This window comes from Ursus arctos, unplaced genomic scaffold (genome assembly GCF_023065955.2).
Source record: "Ursus arctos isolate Adak ecotype North America unplaced genomic scaffold, UrsArc2.0 scaffold_27, whole genome shotgun sequence".
NCBI classification, from domain to species: Eukaryota; Metazoa; Chordata; class Mammalia; order Carnivora; family Ursidae; genus Ursus; species Ursus arctos.
Window position 1 is genome coordinate 2,213,108 of NW_026622952.1, and position 20,120 is coordinate 2,233,227.

The 20,120-nt window shown below is 45.8% G+C and overlaps 1 protein-coding gene and 1 long non-coding RNA gene across 14 annotated transcripts in view; one reads left to right on the forward strand and one right to left on the reverse strand.

Annotated features, from left to right (window-relative positions):
* The window catches only part of SLC20A2 (solute carrier family 20 member 2), a 104,441-nt gene extending 91,996 nt beyond the window's left edge, over nt 1–12,445 (forward strand). For 7 of the 12 annotated variants that reach the window (XM_048226213.2, XM_057303522.1, XM_048226212.2 and 4 more), the window contains one exon: nt 587–4,628. In XM_048226213.2, the coding sequence (XP_048082170.2) occupies nt 587–995 (409 nt within the window). In that variant the 3' untranslated portion in view covers nt 996–4,628. Of the gene's footprint in view, nt 1–586; nt 4,629–6,016; nt 9,053–10,937 lie in introns of those variants that run through there. The other 5 variants (XM_026485652.4, XM_026485654.4, XM_026485653.4 and 2 more) reach the window with 2 other exon arrangements.
* LOC113245536 (uncharacterized) lies at nt 3,961–8,105 on the reverse strand. Of its 2 annotated transcripts, none has more exons than XR_008956009.1 (3): nt 8,022–8,101; nt 7,192–7,490; nt 3,961–4,297 (listed from the first exon to the last, which is right to left on the reverse strand). It is a non-coding gene; the product is annotated as an uncharacterized LOC113245536 (long non-coding RNA). The 2 variants fall into 2 exon arrangements; XR_003312745.4 differs by having other exon boundaries at nt 3,962–4,297; nt 7,192–7,271; nt 8,022–8,105.
* Nucleotides 12,446–20,120: the final 7,675 nt, after the last annotated feature.

Consider the following 20,120-nt stretch of genomic DNA (forward strand, 5'->3'; position numbering starts at 1 on the left):
GCAGATGGGGAGCGGGACCCTGCCACCCTCCCACATGGTCTCTCGCTGGTCCTTCTGTTGTGTATTCTCCACATATATTCGGGATTAAGTACAAACTGACAGGAGAACTTTGAGAATACAACTAAACTTGGAACCACCTATTGTAAGAAGTCTTTTCTCCCCTTAAAACCCACTGTAATGAAAGATTGATTTGAAGAAAAATGAGCAATCTGAGGAAAAATTCACTTCTTTTGCAAGAAGTACACATTTTAAAAACGGGAGTACTTTTTTTCTCTGCCACTTTAGAAGTGACTAATTTAGCATTTTTTACACAGCAGGAATTTCTGACCCAGTTACGACAGTGTGTGCTTTTTGAAAACATATCAGAAAAAGAAGGCTATTTAGGGCTGTAAACAGTATCCTGCACAGTGTCAGTGTGAATTGTTGTCATTATGCAGCAGTTTCTTTTCTGTTAATGTCATCTGGCCCAGTCAGCAGTCCAACAATCGACCCAAAGAATGTTCTGGTGAGACTCTGGCCCCCCTGGGGTGTCAGTGGGGCTGATACAAAGAGCGCCTGTAATGTGTGTCTTGTGCCCCTCCCGCAGCGGCTTCACCATTGAGCTGGCCTCTGCGTTCACAGTGGTGATCGCCTCCAACGTCGGGCTTCCCGTCAGCACCACGCACTGCAAGGTGGGTCCCTCCGTCGGGCTGCTGGGGTCGGCCCACAGTCACCGAGCGAATCAGAGAAAAGCTGGCAGTGCTTGGTGTATGCTCGTTTGTGAAAACGGTCTTCTCGAGGTTTGCTGGGTCCACTGCAGTGTTGTTGGCTGTGGGCGTTGGCTTTTCCCATGCTGTCCTTCTTGGCCTTCCGGGCTCGGCGGCGGGACGCCTTCTGTCGCGCACACTTGGCTTTCTCAACGCATGCACGGCAAGAGCTCTCCCTCCTTCCATGTGTGCTTCACACTTTCCATTTGTCCTGTTTCTCTCTCGTTTCCACAGTGGATTTTGCACTGAAGTCATGTGTCCGCTAACCATATTCATAGGCTCACATGGGGGCATGGCACCCAGTTCCAGCCAGTGCAGGGGACTGGGAGTTGACAGTGGAAGTAGACATAAGCAGAAATCATCTCAATGGAAGCGTAAGACTCGGCTGTTTCAGTTCTTTTTCCTTATATGACTGGCCAAAGTGACTCCATTGCCTTAGAGTAAATTCCAAAAGAGGGGTAATGCTGAATATTGATCATGGCCAAGTGCTCTAAAACTCAGGGCTGTGCAGGAGGGAATTCCTTAGAATGGGGGAATGTTGGAGCTGCAAGGAACTTGAAAGATTGAGAAGAGGAAATGGTCTCGGTGAGTTTCCAGGAGTCCTCCAGGGTCACCCAGGGAGGAGCCAGGACTAGAACCCAGGTCTGCCCAGTATCTGGAGAGATGCTAAAACATACTCAGTGGGCCTCCGAAGTACAAAAATATTCTCCAACTTCAACAAAGCAAAAGGCACTTCCAGATTTTTCCTAGGTTCATTCGTTCATGTCATTCAAGAAAAACTCAATCTGCCTGCTCTGTGTGAGGCACCGTTCATTGTGGGCACCAGGGGACCACAGTGACGAAGACAAGACAGCCGTCCCCATTCACACACAGTTTAAAAATGCCAGCCGGTGTGCTCATTATGAACAAATACCACTACACATGAATGGCTTAGTGCTTCAAATATTAAAATGTCAGGTGGCGTTTATGGGCATATTAAGTGGCAAATCCAGAGCCTTGTGGCATGGAGAATCAGCCTCATTGGAAAGAGGCTTTTTGTTTCCTTGTTTTTTCCTTTTTTGCTGCAATATAGAGAAAACCCTCAATTTCCACAAATTTCTATTATAAAAATCACTGCCACTTACTGGGTGCTTGGGGAATGCCAAGCATTGTGTTTAGGGCTTCATACATGTGCAATAAATACATCACTTAACCCCACAGCAACCCTGTGAAATTGGTAGTTATTCCCAATTTACAGATGACAAGACTGAGGCCTCCCGAGTTAGGTCACTCTCCCAAGATCATACATTGAGCACGTGCTAGAGCCAGGATTCTGACCTTGACCTCATGCTCTGTGCCTCCTGCTTGTCACAGTGATCCTGGTAACGGTAACCAGTCACAACTAAGACATGCGGGGCAGGTGCTCTCTGCGGGCAGCGTGTTAAGTGCCCCGTGAATATGAACCCCTTTAATCCTCCCAAGAACCTTTGGAGGTGAGTGTTAAGGTGATCTCAGTTTGACCAGTGAGGAAACTGAAGATTGAAAGGTTAAGCAACTCACCCAAGCTCACACGACCAGGGAGGGGCCCAGCGGAGGTCCCACAGCGGCAGGGCGCCCGCCCTGCTCTCCCACGCCCTGCCCTGCGTGCCTGGCAGGTACAAAGAAGGAAGGCAGGAAAAGTGCGTGGAGCTCCTGCCATCCATCACTGTTCCTGTTCTGATTCCAGTGATGTAAAAGTTACAAGGGAAGCACGCGTTCATTGAAATATTTCAAACAATAGAAAACTCTGTGGAATGAAAAGTTATCTTCTTCTGCCTTACTAAACATCAGCTTCAGTTCACTGGTGTGTGGGAGCAGAGAGGAAATACCGCTTGCTAAATATATTTTTCTCCCAAAGAAATAGGCTTTGAACTTTTCTGCAGGCATGAAGTGTCTTTGGGGCTGCTTTTAAGTAAATGTTACTGTCTTCTTAATGATTAACGCTGCACATAAGCAAGCCTAGTGAAGGCCACCTCTTTCCCACCAGTTGAAAGTCTCTTGAAAAACCAAGTTTGGTTTTCCTGGGCTGTTACCTAACGCTGTCAGCGGGCTAACCTATACGAATGTATGAAGTGTTGTAACTGACAATACGTCTTTTGCTAATAACACTTAATTTTATAATACTACTTATAGAAATAGATGAACAGTATTAAGTGCCCATAAAAACCTACACTCTTAAGTCATTTCCCCAGTATTTATATTTATACTATAATGAGGAAGTGCTCCTAAGGGATTTATATCCAGTTTGCACAGGACCTTAATGAATAAATGTGTATGTCATCATTATCCTAAAATATCTATACAAGTCATGTGATGGGTTTTGCTTCCTTAGAGCTGGTGAAAAGTAGAGTTAGGATAGCTTGTTGGAGACTTAAAATAAGTCTCCTTAACACGAGGCCACAGTCGATGTCAGCTATCAGATAGACAGGAGCCAGACCTCAACTCGGATTCTCATCAGTCTGGCCAGTGTCACTGTTGGACTGACAAAGCCCAGAGCTAGTCGCTGCAGTAGCTTAAGTCAGGGTCCTGGCTTTCCAGACCTCACCATGGAGCGCGGAGCCTGGGCGGGGAGGCGCTGGGAAGAGCTTGCCGCTGCCCGCCCTCCTGCAGCACCAGCTCTACCAGCCGTACCCCCGCCCGGCAGGTGCAGGTGGAAATAGGAGAGATACGGCGCGGCATTAGGAACGTGGCCCCGTGTGAGTGACACCATGATTCTGGAAACATTCAAAGGGTGCTGACATCTGATTAAAGGCATAACTGAATGCCATTGTGTTTTCGGGAATCATCACACCACCTGCTTGATTTTTCCAGCTCTCTGCCTCCTGTCCTGTCTGCGTGTTAGGTTTCTTGCTTAGAGCCACCTTCCACAGAAAGGGGGCAAAAGTTGGGAACTTGGCAGGAAAGATGGAGACTATTGCTGAAAATAAGCTTTTGAATGTATCTGGGTACATTTTATTCATTCGTGCTTTTTTCTAAGTGTACATAGCTAAGGGCATAGTTTAAACTTTATTGTACCCCATTTAAAACACTTATAAACCTCCATTAGGTGATACAGACGGTAGCCGAATATATAATTTAAAAAAGGATAGTAAGAAAAATCCTACTATGCATAATAGTATACTATGTGAGTATAACCCTATATTTCAGAAGGCACGAGTAAGGCAAGTTTTGCTTTCTGTCAGTCCTTCAGTGTTACACATTTTTGTAGTTTACATCTGAGGGTTCAGTTCATTAGATATTTTCCTGGGACACTACCTCTGGTTAAAGGTAAAGGCCTTACTTAAAAAAATAGAAAGAACTCTTGAAAATAAAAGTATCCGCAGATGTATGGTCCAGTAACTTTAACCATCTTTCTTTCTGTGGCCTGGATCCGCTCTGGTCTTCAGCCGTCACTGCAGCAGACAGTGGCCACTATGGGACACATCTGTGAGCTTTCTAACAGATTCAGAGTGGGGTTCCAAAACGTCTTAATTGCATGTGGGGGTGGTTTCAGATGATTCTTCTTTGTGAATTGCCCACGTCGCTCATCTGTACTGATGACATACATGATTACTCAACCAGCCTGTGGATTTGGAAGCACTTTTAGGAAACACTCCTGACTTTAAAAGTTAGTATTATAATTTCTAATTTAATTTTCTAACTCTTGCTCTTTGGTTCCCCTGCTCCTCGATCATTCTGTTGCTCTTGGGGCCTACGATGGCCTTAATCTGGAAGCACATTTAGCTAAGACGGAGGTTACAGCACAGCATGAATCATACGAACAAAAGACATAGTCAGTAGTGAAGACATACTACTCTGGGTCCCTCGTGACCCAAATAACATAACAACTAAAAAGATAAGGCAAAAACCACTAGGACTCAAAAATTAATGTCGTGTGTGACAGAGGAAGAAGACAAAAAGTATCTAAGAATATAAAAGATTTGGGGTGCCTGGGTGGCTCAGTCGGTTGAGGGTCTGCCTTCAGCTCAGGTCATGATCTCAGGGTCCTGGGATCGAGCCCCACATCGGGCTCCCTGCTCAGCGGAGAGCCTGCTTCTCTCCCTCTGCCTGCTGCTCCCCTTGGTTGTGTTCTCTGTCTTTCTCTGTCAAATGAATGAATAAAATCTTTTAAGATAAATAAATAGATAAATAAATTTTAAAGAAAAACATAAAAGATTTGAATAATAGATTTAAAGTGGTATAATTAATAAATATATATCAAAGTTTTACCCTGCTAATCATACGTGACTTTTTGTCAGGTATCATCAAGGATTTATCAAAATTAATCATAAATTCAGAAGGCCATGATAAAAATCACTTTAAAATGTATAAATTAAGAACAGAAGTTGTGCTAAATACACTAATCACAGTGAAATAAAGTATAAATTAAGTATGTGTTGAAAAAGGGAGTAGCCCTTGGATAGTTTTAAATGCTGTTTTTAAGTAACAGTTGAATCAGGCAGTTTAAAAATTATGATAGCTTTCTTTAAAAAAAAAAGTGTGTGTGTCTATGTGTGTGTGGTTATACATGGAAAACCCTTTGGCAGCCAGTTATACTCAGTTGAAAAGTCCTATCTTTAAATGGTTTAATTGAACATAGGGAAAATAAAAGAGCTAGACATTCAAATTAGGATTTTATAAAAATTTTTATTTTTCTGAGCAAACTAAGAAAGGTATAATAATTATAATAGCAAAATAAATTTAAAAAAATACTGAAGGGGAGGGAGAGAGAAAAGTGGTTACTAATAAAAGAATATCAAATCACATCAGGGAAAAAAGAAAGGGAATTAAGTTAGGAGAAAGACATTTTAACAACAGATAGAGAAGGGCATTTTTAAGTTATATAAGAAACCATGAAGCTGTGTGCTAAGGAATTTGAAAACTTCTGTAAAATGAATTATTTTCTGCAGAAAGTGTACATGACAAATAAATATTGACAAGTAGGAAAAAATGGAAAATCTGACCAGAGCCAGAGGAAGAAATTAAGGACATTCTCCAAAAACAATTCTTCTCATCTGAAAAAGCAAAAAGGAGGGGGCACAGCTGACTGCAGTTCTAGATGGATTCATTAGATAACCTCTTCCATCTTATTTATTTTTTTAAAAGATTATTTTTAAAGATTTTATTTATTTGAGAGAGAGCACGAGTAGGGAGGGGCAGAGGAAGAGGGAGAAGCAGACTCCCCACTGAGCGGGGAGCCCAATGCAGGGCTGGATCCCAGGACCCCGGGATCACGACCTGAGCCAAAACGCTTAACTGACTGAGCCACCCAGGCGCCCCGAAGATTCATTTATTCACTTGAGAGAGAGAGCGTGCGTGCACACACGAGAAAACAGGGGCCGAGGGAGGGAGAGAATCTCAAGCAGACTTCCTGCTGGATGCAGAGCCCAACTCAGGGCTTGATCTCACAACCCCAAGATCATGACTTGAGCCAAAACCAAGAGTCGGACGCTCAACCAACTGAGCCATTCAGGCGCCCCATAGCCTCTTCCATTTTAAAATGTTACTGTAGACTTTCCACAGTCTAGAAAAAAACAAAATAGAACAGGAAACTCTTCGTTTTGTTCTATAAAGCATATACTGAATAAGCCTAATACCAAAACCTGATTTAAAACATGACAACGAAAGCTGTATTTCCATATGAATATTGGTATAAAGCTTAGGGAGCTAATAAATGACATCAGCGATTTTAGAGCATTTCAGCAGGACCAGACTGATTTTGCATATTAGTAGGAAACAGGCTCTGAACAGGGCTCGGTTTATCCGTGGCCAGCCCTGTGTAGGTGTTGAGTGAATCCCAAGAAGGCTGTTCTGACATCTGCAATATAACGCGGTTTATCAGTCCATGAAACAACAACACGTGATCATCTGCTGGCATATACGCCAAAAGACATTTGATAAACCTCAGCATGTATTTCTAAAGCACTGCTAGAACTCAGTAAAAATGACCAAGCCCACCATAAAAATACAGAACTCTAGAGCTTGTCAACAATAGCCAGTACGAAAATGTAAAAACAAGAACACCTCCAGAATTGCAGTGAAAAGGTATTTCAGAATAATCCTGATACATGCGACTGCTGTACATGAAAAAGGCACAAAACTTTGCACAGACATGGAAGAAGACGAGCAGGTGAGACAGACTGTGTTACTGGGTGGGAAAACTAAATTTTATAAAGATACGAGTTCCCTCCGGGGTGCCTGGCTGGCTCCATTAATGGAGCGTGCGACTCTTGATCTCCGGGTCATGAGTTCAAGCCCCCACGTTGGGTGTAGAGAGTACTTTTGAAATATCTTAAAAGAAAAAGATATTATGTTCCCCGCAGATACAGCCCCAACCAAATTTTTCTTCTGACTTTACGAAAGGAGACCACAGTGAATTTGGTGGGTTAAGTTAACGAGAATATAAAATGATCTAAAAAGAAACGTGACGAGGAGGGACTATTCTTACCAGAAAGAAAGTTGAAAATACACGGAGCCAGGGCGGCAGTGTGGACGGGGGCAGTTTCAGTTGGGAAAGATGACAAAGTTCTGGAGGGATGGTGTTGATGGTTGCAAAACAATGTAAAAATACTTCATGCCACTCAATTGTACACTTAAAAATGGCTAAAATTATTATATACGTATTTTACCACAACAATGAAAAAAAGTCTGATGTTTCTATAAAACAGTCGATAGACCAGAGATAGACCCTGGTATATGGGAATAATACAGTTTGATGATGTTGGGTCAACGACGTCAGATAGCTGGCTGTCAGTTGAGAAAAGCAAAATTAAACACACAACTCTGGAAAAATATATCTGATGGCCTAACTAGCATTTTTAAAACATTTTAAAATTTAGAATAAAATAGAATCTTGTTTTAGAAAATTTACAGTAAAATAAAAGTAAATATTTATCAAATATTCAAGGCCGAATCACTGGAGAAGAGTGCAGCATGGTATGGAATTAGAAACTTGAAACAAAGCAAAGTAGTAAATTGAGAAAATCTTTGCATTAAATAAGAGTTGTAATATCTTCATTCAATAAAGACCACGCATAAATAAATAAGGGGACACATTTAGATTCCAATTGGGCAAAATAATATGACAGTTTTATGTATAGTAAAGACTAGAGGGAGTACAATTGCATAAATAAATAAAACTAAGTTCAGCCTTAGAAGTAATTAAAGATATGCAAATTAAAGCAACAGTGGCACATGTTTTTGTTGATTGGTTAGCAAAAAAGAACAATTTGCAGGAGGATTATTACGGTGTGCCCAGATTCACAGATCATGGCTGACCTTGTACATTTTCAGCTGTTTCTAAAGCCCTCTGGCCGCATGTGTTAAGATGCGTTCTTCCTCCAAGCAGCATTCCCTCTGATACGTGGAAGAGAGCTGGTAAATTACCATTTCGCACCCGTTGTAGTAAAGGCGGGATTGCTGAGTCTTTAGCAGAAGGGGAGAGGGAGGTCGATGAGGAGCAGGATATTTTCATAGTATGAAAGTGTTTCTTCATAGATTGTGGCAAAAGGTTAAGAACTGGTGAATTTGGGTAAAGGGTATGTGGAGCTCTTACAACTTTTCTCTAAGTTTCAAATTATTTCAAGATGTTTTTTAAATGCTCCTTTTAAAGTTGTCGAATCACTGTTGTACACCTGAAATTAATATAACCCTGTATGTTAACGATACTGGAATTAAAATAAAACAAACACAAAAACTAAATAAATGCCCCCTTTAACTAATAATCTATTTCAGGGAATATTACTTTTTTTAAGGCCCAAATATAAGCTATATGAATGAATACGTTAGTCATAGAAGTATTTCTTTTTTTTTTTTAAGATTTTATTTATTTGTCAGAGAAAGAGAGAGCACAAGCAGGGGGGAGTGCCGGAGGGAGAAGCAGACTCACTGCTGAGCAGGGAGCCTGACGCAGGGCTTGATCCCAGGACCCTGGGATCACAACCTGAGCCGAAGGCAGACGCTTAACTGAGCCACCTGGGTGCCCTGGAACTATTTCTAATAGGGAGAAATTGGAAGCAAACTGGAAGTGGTCAAGTTAAGGTGCATCCCCCTAAAGGGTGTGCCATTTTCATGGTAATCCTAAAGCCTGTCAGCACTACGGGAAGATGCCTATACCACAATGTTCATTTTTTAAAAGAAAGGAAATAGTGTGCCCTGTTATTTACAAATAAAAGTATATTGATTAAAAAATACAAGAAAAAAATATAGAAATAGGACAGTGGTGGGGGTGTGGGTAATTGTCCATCCCTCCTGGTACATAAACTTGCTATAATATTATTCTAACTTTATGCTTTTTAAAAAAAAAAAAAGATTTTATGTATTTGAGAGAGAGAGCACAGGTGGGGGGCTGTGGAGGAGAGCGGCAGGCAGAGGGAGAGGGAGAAGCACACTCCACACTGAGCAGAGAGCCCAACATGGGGCTTGATCCCAGGACCCTGAGATCATGACCTGAGCCGAAGGCAGACGTTTAACCGACTGAGCCACCGGGGCACCCCTCCTTTATGCTTTTTAAAAAAGTTTTCTAAGAAAGGAAGAAGGTGTGATAAAATGGAAGCTTGAGCGTGTCCTCCCCTAAGGGAATCCAGAACAGCCAAAGGGGCACTAAAGAGGACATGCTCTGGAGAGACAGGGCATAACAGGAGCTAGAGTTTGTGGACCAACAGAAACTAGCTGATCCTTATGCAGTAGAATAATCTCGATTGTCTGTCATGTTTTAGGAACTGCTAAACAGGATTATCAGGTTCATACAGGGTGCTGGGTACAGCCAAAGACCTTAAATGCAGTAATCACATTGAAGGCTCCTCGTACATGTTGGTTAGCTGCTGTCCTGGACATGTGGGTTAATCAGGGCTCGGGCTGACACAACGTCGGATTAACTGCCTTTCCATATGCTGCTGTCTTTGCTGCTCCGGTTTGCGTCCATAAGCAATCTAATGTGTTGGATTTTATTTTTTCTGTGGTTAGACCCTGGTTGCTATTTGAACCTCATTGGCCACTGATGGTTCTGGATATTTTTGAGGGTCAGTAGAAACAGAGCCTATTTTATGGAGATCTTAACATTCCAGCTCACCAATGGGCGTTCTGTCAAACTCTGCGCCCCGTCAGAGCCTGAGTGAGGCATGAGATGTTATGGGAATTGTACTTTCTTATGATTTTCATTTTTACGATACTTAAAGCTGAGTCTTTTTTCCTTCTTAAACTTTCACGGGGTCGCCTGGGTGCTTTAGTCAGGTAAGCGTCTGCCTTCTGCTCAAGGTTGTGATCTCCAGGTCCTGGGATCGAGCCCCGCATTGGGCTCCTTGCTCAGCGGAGAGTCTGCTTCTCCCTCTCTCCCTGCTGGTGTGCTCTCTCTCTCTCTCAAATGAATAAATAAAAACTTTTTAAAAAATTAAACTTTCAACAAACCATAAAATGAACTGTGAGTGTTTAGAAAAAGATTTGAATCTGTGTTAACATTCTGGTTTTCAAGTATCCATACCTGTCATTTTTGTGAGACATGAGTGACAGTTCCGATCCAATAGTATTTATGCTCCCTTTTATTTTACTTTGCTGTTTTTTACTTCCCTTCACACTAGCTAAAGTACAGAGACAGCCAGGCAGCTTGAGATAGAGGAGAAAACCTGTTCAAAATCAAGAGGCCTGAGTTCGAGTCTTCAGGTTGCTGTGATTTGCACCCCCTCCTCATGCCCCTGCATCCTCTCGGGATCTGTTTTGTCCTCTGTAGAATGAATGACGTGTATCGGATATTCCCGAAGGTCTTCTCCAGCTCCAGCACTTAGGATGCTGCTGTTCTAAGAGAAGGGTGCATTACTGCCGTTCAAACACACAATTAAAGCAGGCTCGTATGTTGTGGCGAGCGGTATCCCACCTGCAGAATATTTAAGACAAGCTAGCTTATAAGGTGCACAGAGAAGAGGAGACAAGCAATTGATCAACGTTCCGCTCAAACAGAGCAGAATATAGGCGGAAAAGCATGTCGGAACTACATGCTGAGTAGAATAATCCTAAAGTAATTATACCTACAATCTCAATTATTTTAAAAGCTTTTAACAAATTAAGGGGAAAGAATTGGTAATTTTATAATGCAGTTTACTTCTGAGATGAGCCAGTTTACATTGGTTGAATGTAGAGTCCGTGTCTCACCTTTAAATTTGCGGGCTCCGTTTTCACTTTAAAATGTCTGTTCTCCCGCAGGTGGGCTCGGTGGTGGCCGTGGGCTGGATCCGCTCCCGGAAGGCCGTGGACTGGCGCCTCTTCCGGAACATCTTTGTGGCCTGGTTTGTGACTGTCCCCGTGGCCGGGTTGTTCAGTGCTGCTATCATGGCTCTCCTCATGTACGGGATCCTTCCGTACGTGTGACTTGGCTTCTTCCGTCCAGCGCACAAGGGGTAGTCTGGTGTGGGGACGTGTGCACGGCGTGTGGCACGCGCCCTGCCCGTGCACGGGCTGTCCCCCCGCCAGCTTCTCCGTGCCCCTTTCCTATGGTTCCAAACCACACCGTTCACCTACACTGTAGCGAGTCACCCTCCAGAGCTAACTTAACTACTGTACATAGTCATGTGCATTAAACTGGTATCGTGGTGACATCACGTGGTGCAGTTACGTATCTGGTGAATATATATTGTATCCATAGACTAGATAGCGTTATTTCAAACATATTCCAGATGGGAGTGGAGATATATTGCCTAGAACTCAATAGTCTACAAATCTGTGTACGTCATGATTTCAGTGGCAAATTTTAAGAACCTTTTAAAAGGAAAGTGTAGATTGGAAGGTGATGTTTTCCCCATTGAATATCCTGTAAGGCTAAGCGAGACTCGGGCCGGCTGGTGCACATTTGGGCAGGTGTGCTCTTGAGTAATACTGGGCTAGGAGTTCACAAGTGCTTTCACTGAGGAATCTGTTCATATACTGTGTATTGATTATGTAAGATATCCTAATTGCTTCTGTAAATACTTAAAACTGTAATTTTTTAATGGTGTGCTTCCCTGTACTTTTTTGATCAGAGAATTTTGGAAAGTACCAAAGAAGCAGGGGAATAGTTTGCCAGTATTATATTTTCATATTGTCTGTCTCCCCTTCTCATTAATCCTACCGTTCGCCTGTGCTGGAGGGAGACCGCGGGCGCAGGCCTGCCCCCTGTCAGTGCGGATGCTGAAGCACCAGCCCCCCGCCCCCGCCCCTGCACGTACAGGGCCTACTTCCGGTCCCCGCCCCGCCCCCCCCCCCTCGCCGCCACATGTCAGATGCTGGCGAACCTCGCAGTGGCCCTGCGTCGTCGTCCGTGTAGAGGACGGACGTGGGTGAGGCTGCGTGATCAAGCGCCACATGCCAAGTCCAGTTTAAATTCTCCCCCTGTTCTCTCCCCGCGGCCTGAAGAACAGAAATCTTGTCTCAAACACTAAGGCGAGTGATAGGACAGTCTCGAAATTCAGGAGCAGGGAGAGCTGGACTATTAGACAATACACTGGATTTGAGGATTTCCTTGAGGCCTTTCCTAAGCCGAACGTCCTGATGCTCTACTGTAGCCCCATTGGATTCTTTGTCGGTAGCGGGAGGGAGGGAGGATGACTAATGTTAGAGCCTGAAACTGTGGAAATGCTGCTAAAATTTTTATATTGACAAACGTTTTCTTGGTACTTCATTGTGATTTTTCATTAATCAACCACATTAAATTTATAATAAAAAAATGCCCCTCGAAAGTTTGCCTCTGGTCTTTTTCTAAATATCCGTATGTGTTTCGTTCAGTTTCCACAGAAATAAAAGCTATATAATTTGTTTACTTCTATTTTTCAGATAACTTTCTTCTTTTACTACGATTACATGTTTGTACACAAAATAGACATGAGCAACAGAAGGAAAAAATGACAGACACACAGAGCCCAAACATCCCCAAGTCCCCGCCGTTGGCACGCACGCCCGTGCCCGCGCCCGTTGATTCTTCCGCGAAGAACGGACAGAGGGTGCGTCCCGGGCCGGGTTTTGGTTAAAAGATGTATCCCACTTCCGGGCTCGGCGTCTCCCTCTTGACTCTGCGCGTAGCCTCTTGAAGGGAGTGGGGGCGGGGGGCAGCCGGGTCCAGGGCTAAGGACCCAGCCGAGAAGCGCACGTCCTCTTTCTTCTCGGCTCGAGCAGCCCCCGCGCACCTGCTTGGAGTCCAGAAGCCAACTCCTCCAGCCTCCGCAGCAGGGCTCGCCAGCTCCATCTCCTTCTGGAGCCGGGAAGGTAACAGGGACGCTGACCACGTGTGAAAAGTTCGTGTCTCCACGAAGAAATTTGCTTTCTCTGATTTTTAAAATGGCATTCTAGGCCTTTGCTTTCCCCGCTTCTGGTAAAAGCAGATTCAAGAGAAAGTTCGCTTTCCTCAGTGTGTAAGAGCAGTAACAGCAAAACCGTGGCAGCTGGAGGCGGCGCCCTGGGAGAGGGGCCGCGGGAGCCGGGGCGGGGAGCCCAAGGGGGCAGAGGTCACGCGTGCACGGCCGCCGAGTGCCCGCAGCCGCATCACGTCACCGGCAGTGAGGAGAGAAGCCGTGCCCGCGCCCCCTCCCCGGCCTGGTACCCGACCGAGATGCCGGCGCCCCGTCCCTTCCCGCAGGGGGGCGGGGAGGTGAGCTCTGGCGGAGGAGGGCCACCTGGGGGCAAGCGGACGCTGGGAGGGCCCCCTGCCCCGGCCGCGGAGAGCCTTTCAGCTGAGTCCGGCAGCGGCAGCCTCTTCCTCTGAAAACGCCAACGCGCCTCGGACCAGGGCGGCTCCGACGACCCCGGGATTTTGTAGCCAGCTCACCGCCTGCAGAGGAGAGCGGAGTGGGGCTCAGGGGAGCGCCCTGGAGGCCCTGCCTTCCCTGCGTCCGGGCTCCTCTCGGAGGGACAGTCCGCCCGGAGGACAGGCCACAGCTCCCGAAGGAGCGTGAGCTCCCAAGACAGTGTTCTTTTACTTCGTTTTCTGCCTTTCCGAGAGGATCGAACTTCTGAGCAAATACGTAAACACATTTGTTGGTTCTTAACAGGATAACTTTCCCCTTCCATCATTCGGGGCGTGGTGGGCGGCCGTGAGTTCATCCAGTTACACAAGGAGGCCGGCAGAGGGCGCTGGGAGGTCACGCAGTGTGTTCCGCGGAGCCCTCGGGGGAGCGAGACCACCCTGCGCTTGAAGTGGAGCGGGTCCTGGAGCCAGGGAGCGCTGGGCCCCAGTGTCGACGTCGATGTCGACAACCGCCTCTACCCGTCAGCGCGTTCCCTGGGGCCTCGCGTGGGGCTGTAAGGAGTTCTGGGGGCACGGTGTAGTGAAAGGACCCATTCCGGGCCTGGCTCAGAACAGGGCTCCATAAACTGGTGTGTGTGCCTTCCCTTGTTTGGTCTTTTTTGGTGGTTTTTGTTTTTTTTGGGTGGGGGGTGGCGTTTTTATTTTTTTTTTTATTTTTTTATTTTTTTAATAATTTTTTATATCATGTTATGTTAGTCACCATACAGTACATCCCTAGTTTTTGATGTAAAGTTCAATGATTCATTACTTGCGTATAACACCCAGTGCACCATGCAGTACGTGCCCTCCTTACTACCCATCACCGGTCTATCCCGTTCCACGTCCCTCCCCTCTGAAGCCCTCAGTTTGTTTCCCAGAGTCCCTAGTCTGTCATGGTTCATTCCCCCTCTTCCCTTGTTTTTATGGGAACTTTTTGTGGATGATTCCTCTCAGGGGGACTGCTTGGAGGAAAACTTTAAATTAGATGGTGGAGAAAATGAATAGAAAATAAGCCACAGTTACTTGAACAAGACAAAACAGCCAGAGACTAAAACCAGAGAATGGGTTCTCTGCACGCTAGGTGGAGGAGGAAGATTGATGAGACCTGTAGGATATGGTTAAATTTTCATGAAGGGGGGAAATGTAGCCCCATCCTTGGATTGTCACCCTCTTAAATATTTTCCTAGCACGTCATCCTTTATTATTGAAGGAAACAACCCCGAAGCATATTATGGAAAAAAAAGAAGTCACCTACACTCCGTCATCCCCCCACATTGAGAGATGCCAGTCTTTCAAACACCTGGAGCTGGCCAGGCACTGGGGAAACTAAGGCACAGAATGAGAAAAAGTTTAGGCAGACAAATGGTCAGAGGACCAGAGTATGCCCCAGGCGTCCCGGCCTCCTCTCAGCCTCTCCCTCTGAGCAGCTGTCAGATAGTGTCCACAACTGTGGTCTCTAGAAAAAGGGAGGAAGGACTGTGCCGTAGGCCTGGGAGGAGAGTCTCAGAAGGAACACTGGCAGGGGATTAAGAACCTGGAAGCGCAGGAGGAAAGGGTGAGAGAGTTCTTCTGCCTCTTTTTATAAAGGAAACATGAGGAATTCAATCTGATTTAAAGTAAGAAGTTTCTGACTCAACAAAGGTGATCAGCTGTTCTCTAATCTCTACTAGATTTGGCTAGAACAAATCGGGAACGGAAGAAGCGAAAGGGCTTTGGGCTACAGTAGGATGGACAGTTCCCTTGCCTTTTCCCAAGGCTTGACATTTGGAGGTTCAAACAAACCCGAATGTAGACATTCCAAATTCGGAGTCGGGTAGGGTGTTGGGGAAGGGAGTGAGGTCAAAAAGAAAGCAGACTGACCTGCAGGCCAGAAGGCACCAGACTCCACAGCAGGACCATCATCTTCTCTTGACAGCGACAACAGCGACACCCAGTGGAATTAGGTGCAATTGCAACCGTGACCATCTTCCCAGAACCTTTTTAAAGTTCAGCAGTGCAATCACCTCCCAGAATAATTACATCATAATTCAAAGAGTTGCTAGAAATGTCAATATCTGTTTCTTTGATGGCCACAGGAAAATACGAGTACTTGCCGAAGGAGAACTCCAGTCCGTGTGCAGAAATCCCCATAACTTAGAAGCCAAGCCAGGCCCACCTGCCTGCTGGCTCATTTCCATCCATTCGGTAAATACTCCGTGGGTCCCTATCGTGTGCCAGGTATTGGCCTGGCCGCTGGAGGTTGGGAGACAAAAACGCCTCTAGGAGTTCTCAGGCGGGCGGGGAGGTGGGTGAGCAAAAATGCAGTACATGATTGCTGCCACCTCAAGGGTGGGGAAGCTTTCCCTGAAGAGGCAGAAATTTGGCGGAAACTCCAAGGGCAAGGTGAACGGTGAGAGCATTGGTTCAGTTTGGGAATCAGAGTTTTAGACGCTCGCAGACTCTCCGACAAGAGGGTTTGACAGGCAGCTTGCAGGGAGGGTTTGCAGGTCACCAGGGCCATCTTATATGGCACCGAGCTTTGGGAATGGCTTTGGGAGGCAGCTGTCAGAAGACAGGACAGCGGGTATGTGGGGATCCCCAGAAGCTGGGCCGAAGCACACACTCCGCTCCCCCCAACACCTCGAGGTCCGCATCCATGTCGTCAGCGGACGAGCCCCAGCTCCGGGAGGAGGTGGGGACTGCGGTTAAAAGCACACGCCCCGAATGCTGTGTTCTGTTCTCAGGGTCTCCCTCCACATGACAGGCCCACCTTCAGCGTCACACTTTGGCCTCTCTTCCCGTCATGCTCCCTCCACCAGGGGCAAGGAGTGCATGGGATTGGTACATTTGGGAAGAACGAATGGGCATGCTGGAGCTAGTTCCTTCCTCTGGGAAGCACTCAATTCCCCTCCACCATTCCACCCATCCTGGGCCTGGGGGAGGCCTGCCCCGGCCGGCTGCTGCTGTCACTCCCACCCTAAGCACGTGTCAAGTAGCCTTCATCAAAAGATGCAGCTTTTGCCTTCTGTCCACTGACACCACGTCTTAATTTACCCTTCGTTTAAAACCGAGGAAGAATGGTGCTGTTATCCGACCACCTGTATTCTGAGGAGGCCCGTGAGGCCATCAGAATCTCCGAGGACAGGCAGATGTCATCTGAAAAAGCTACTCACACAAACACAACGCCAGGGTGTAGAATTAGAGAAGGCTGAGGATAGAACCTGAATGTTGACATTTGAGTGAGGGCAAAAGAGAAGAGGGATTTGATTCCAAAGGGCAAGAGGCAGAGGGTACACAGAGCACGCGCCATCAGAGGCTGTCGCCTTACAGGGCGGATGGTCTTCATGTGCAGAAAACACGGCGACCCTCATGTGCGTGCAGCGAGGTGACACTGTAGGGCAGCCCGCAAATGGCTTCAGCTCTCTTAGAGCTCCTCCTGTCCAGGGTTCTGGAACCTGAGGCTGGGCCATGTTACTGGCGAGTTCCAAAGACAGGCATTGAGTCACAGAACTCTGGGACTCATCACCCTCCTGCTCCTTAAGCAGTGGTGCTCAGGGACGAAGGTGGATGAGCAAAGCATCGTGTCGTCTTCCGAGCTCTTGGAGAACTAATATTTAAAACGTGATGTGTGTTATCATATGGTTTCTCTCATCTATGGAACGTAAGAACTAGGAAGATCGGTAGGAGAAGAAAGGGATAAAGAAAGGGGGGTAATCAGAAGGGGGAATGAAGCATGAGAGACGATGGACTCTGAGAAACAAACTGAGGGCTTCAGAGGGGAGGGGGGTGGGGGAATGGGATAGACCGGTGATGGGTAGTAAGGAGGGCATGTATTGCATGGTGCACTGGGTGTTATACACAACTAATGAATCATCGAACTTTACATCAGAAACCAGGGATGTACTGCATGGTGACTAACATAATAAAAAAAACATTAATAAATAAATAAAACGTGATGCGGGGGGCGCCCGGGTGGCTCAGTCAGCGAAGTGTCTGCTTTCAGCTCAGGTCATGCTCCCTGCAGGGAGTCTGCTTCTCCCTCTCCCTCTACCCCTCCCCCTGCTTGTGCTCTCTCTCAAGTAAAAAAAATCTTTAAAAAATAAATAAAATGTGATGCGTAAACTTCAGTCTCTTAAAATTTAATAAAAACCTCATGCCTAATTAGTTTCTTAGCACAACAAACACCAGGACTTCGATCTATTTGGGTAACTCTCCTGAGGGTGGAGGAGCCCCTGGTGATTCTTGCCTCGGCCAATGTGTTGGGGCTCAGTCCCCCTCAGACTAGGGGGCACACAGTCTGCCGCGCAGCACACACGGAGCACCCATCACACACGCTGCCCACGGTGCGGCACAGGTGCTGTCTGCCTTTCCAAGCAATATTACTTAGAAGAGTATTCCCTTAATTACGGAACTAAATTCACTTTAGAAAACCAGAAAAATAAAGTACAAAATCATTAAAAATTATTCATGATTCCAACTTCCTGAAATAATGAATATTGATATTTTGGAGTATTTTCTCCCATTCCCACATATACTTTATTTTTAAAGATTTATTTGAGAGAGAACATGGGGGGGGTGGACAGAAGGGGAGAGAGAGAATCTCAGGGAGACTCTGCACTAAGCACAGAGCCCCCCGTGGGGCTCCGTCTTCCCACCCTGAAATCATGACCTGAGCCCAAACCAGAGTCAGACACTCAGGCGCCCCAACATAGACTTTTTAAAAAAATAAAACTGAGGTTAGTTTTTTACTCTGCTTTTTCTATTTAACATATTGTGAATAACCCTCAATGGTTATTATTCTTCAAAAACATGATTTTTAATGGCTGAAGAATGTGCCATTTGATGAACACACATCTGCCCGTTACCCAGGCGGAAATGCTACCCGCTTTCTCCCCGATCCAGAACACCGCCCTGCGCATCTCTAACGAGTTCCTTAAGGCAAATTCCTAAGAGCAGAGACACTGAATCAAAGAATCCACTGACTTTAAAAACATGTAACCTAGAACGTCAGTTCTCTGTTCCCGGGTGCAAAGCTTACAGGCTATGGTTAAGGCCAAACTACGTGACCTTGAGAGTAAGGCTCAAAAGGCCACACTGACGATCTGAGCAGTGTCCTGAACGGGTCAATTTTAAATTTGAACAAAATCAAATAAATGATTGCCCAAGGAGTTATAGGCTAACTGGGGGGGAAAGGAGAGGATGAAGAGGGAAAATAAGGAGAAGCAAGCTGGGGGATGGAGGGGAGAGAGAAGTGCTTGTGTGCCTTTTATGGAGAGAGGGAGCTACTGAGAATTCCCACCATGAGAAACCACCAGGACCTGCTCTGTCCTAGAACCCTCTCGTGGCTTTCCGTCCTGGACAACTGGACTCCGAGGCGTCTGCAGTTCCTGTTGCAAGGAGTAAGAGTATGTCACACAAGGTGACCGCTACACGAGCTCCAGAAGCCTGCCTTCCTGCTGCGGGCCGCCTGCCACGGGAGCGCGAGTGCAGCAGCGGCCAGCCCGCCTCAGCGCCCCACCCCTGCTCGGTGCGCCTGAGGCTCGGCCGCGAACTGTCGACTAGACACAGATGTCCACGGCACAGAACGAATTTGTTGTGAACTCCTCTCCCTTTTCCTCTCCTGTGGTATTTCTCGCCTATAATGGTGGTTCAACCCACAAAGATAATGAGAAAATCAAATTACATCATGTGGTTGGTATCACAGATCTTTTCCAACATAAGGAGTGCTGAATTTGGGTGCTAGTAAAGATAATCTTTGGTGATTGGGGGGGGGACTATCTTGCAGCACTAACATTTTTCAAAAAGCAAGCGTTGTGTCTAGTTGTTTTTAAGATGACTCATTTGGAAACTGAGCAAGAATCTGAACAGGCAATCAGAATTAGAAATGATCAATAAATACATGGAAACAGCTCCAACTCACTGGCAATTAGGGAAATACAAACTAAAGTAAGATACCATTTTTCATTTCTAAGACTCGTAAATATTTTTAAGTTTGAGGACATTCAGTGCTATTGAGGATGTGAAAAATGGGCACTCTTGACCACCAATGGTAGAAATATAACTTGGTATAAAATTTCTGAAGGATGATTTCGTACTACTTAGCAAATGTACATGCCCTATGGTTTAGCAATCTCCTAAATTTAGTTAAAATGAAATAGAATTAAAAACTGGTTTCTTCCAGAGCTCCCGGCTGGCTTGGTTGGTACAGCATAGGACCCTTAAATCTTGGGGTTGTGAGTTCAAGCCCCATGTTGGGTGTAGAGATTACTTAAAAAAATTTTTTTTTTCAGTTCTTCCATTGACCTAGTTACATTTCAATGCTCAACAGCCACACGTGGCTACCATATGAGGCAATGCAGACAGATCATTTTCATCACGAGAGAAAGATCTACTGGGCAGCACTGCTATGGAAATATTTACAAAAGTGGACAAAGATATTCAATGCAGCATTGTTTATAAAGCAAAAAACGCCATACAGTAAAAAGGAGAATAGTTAATATCACATTTATAAGTCAAGCAGAATAAAAAAATGTGAGGCAGAGCTGTACGAACAAACAGAAGACTGCGATGTGTCAAACTGAAACACATACTGCAGGGCGCCGGCTGGCTCACTTGGCTGGAGCATGTGACTCTCGATCTCAGAAGTTCAAGCCCCA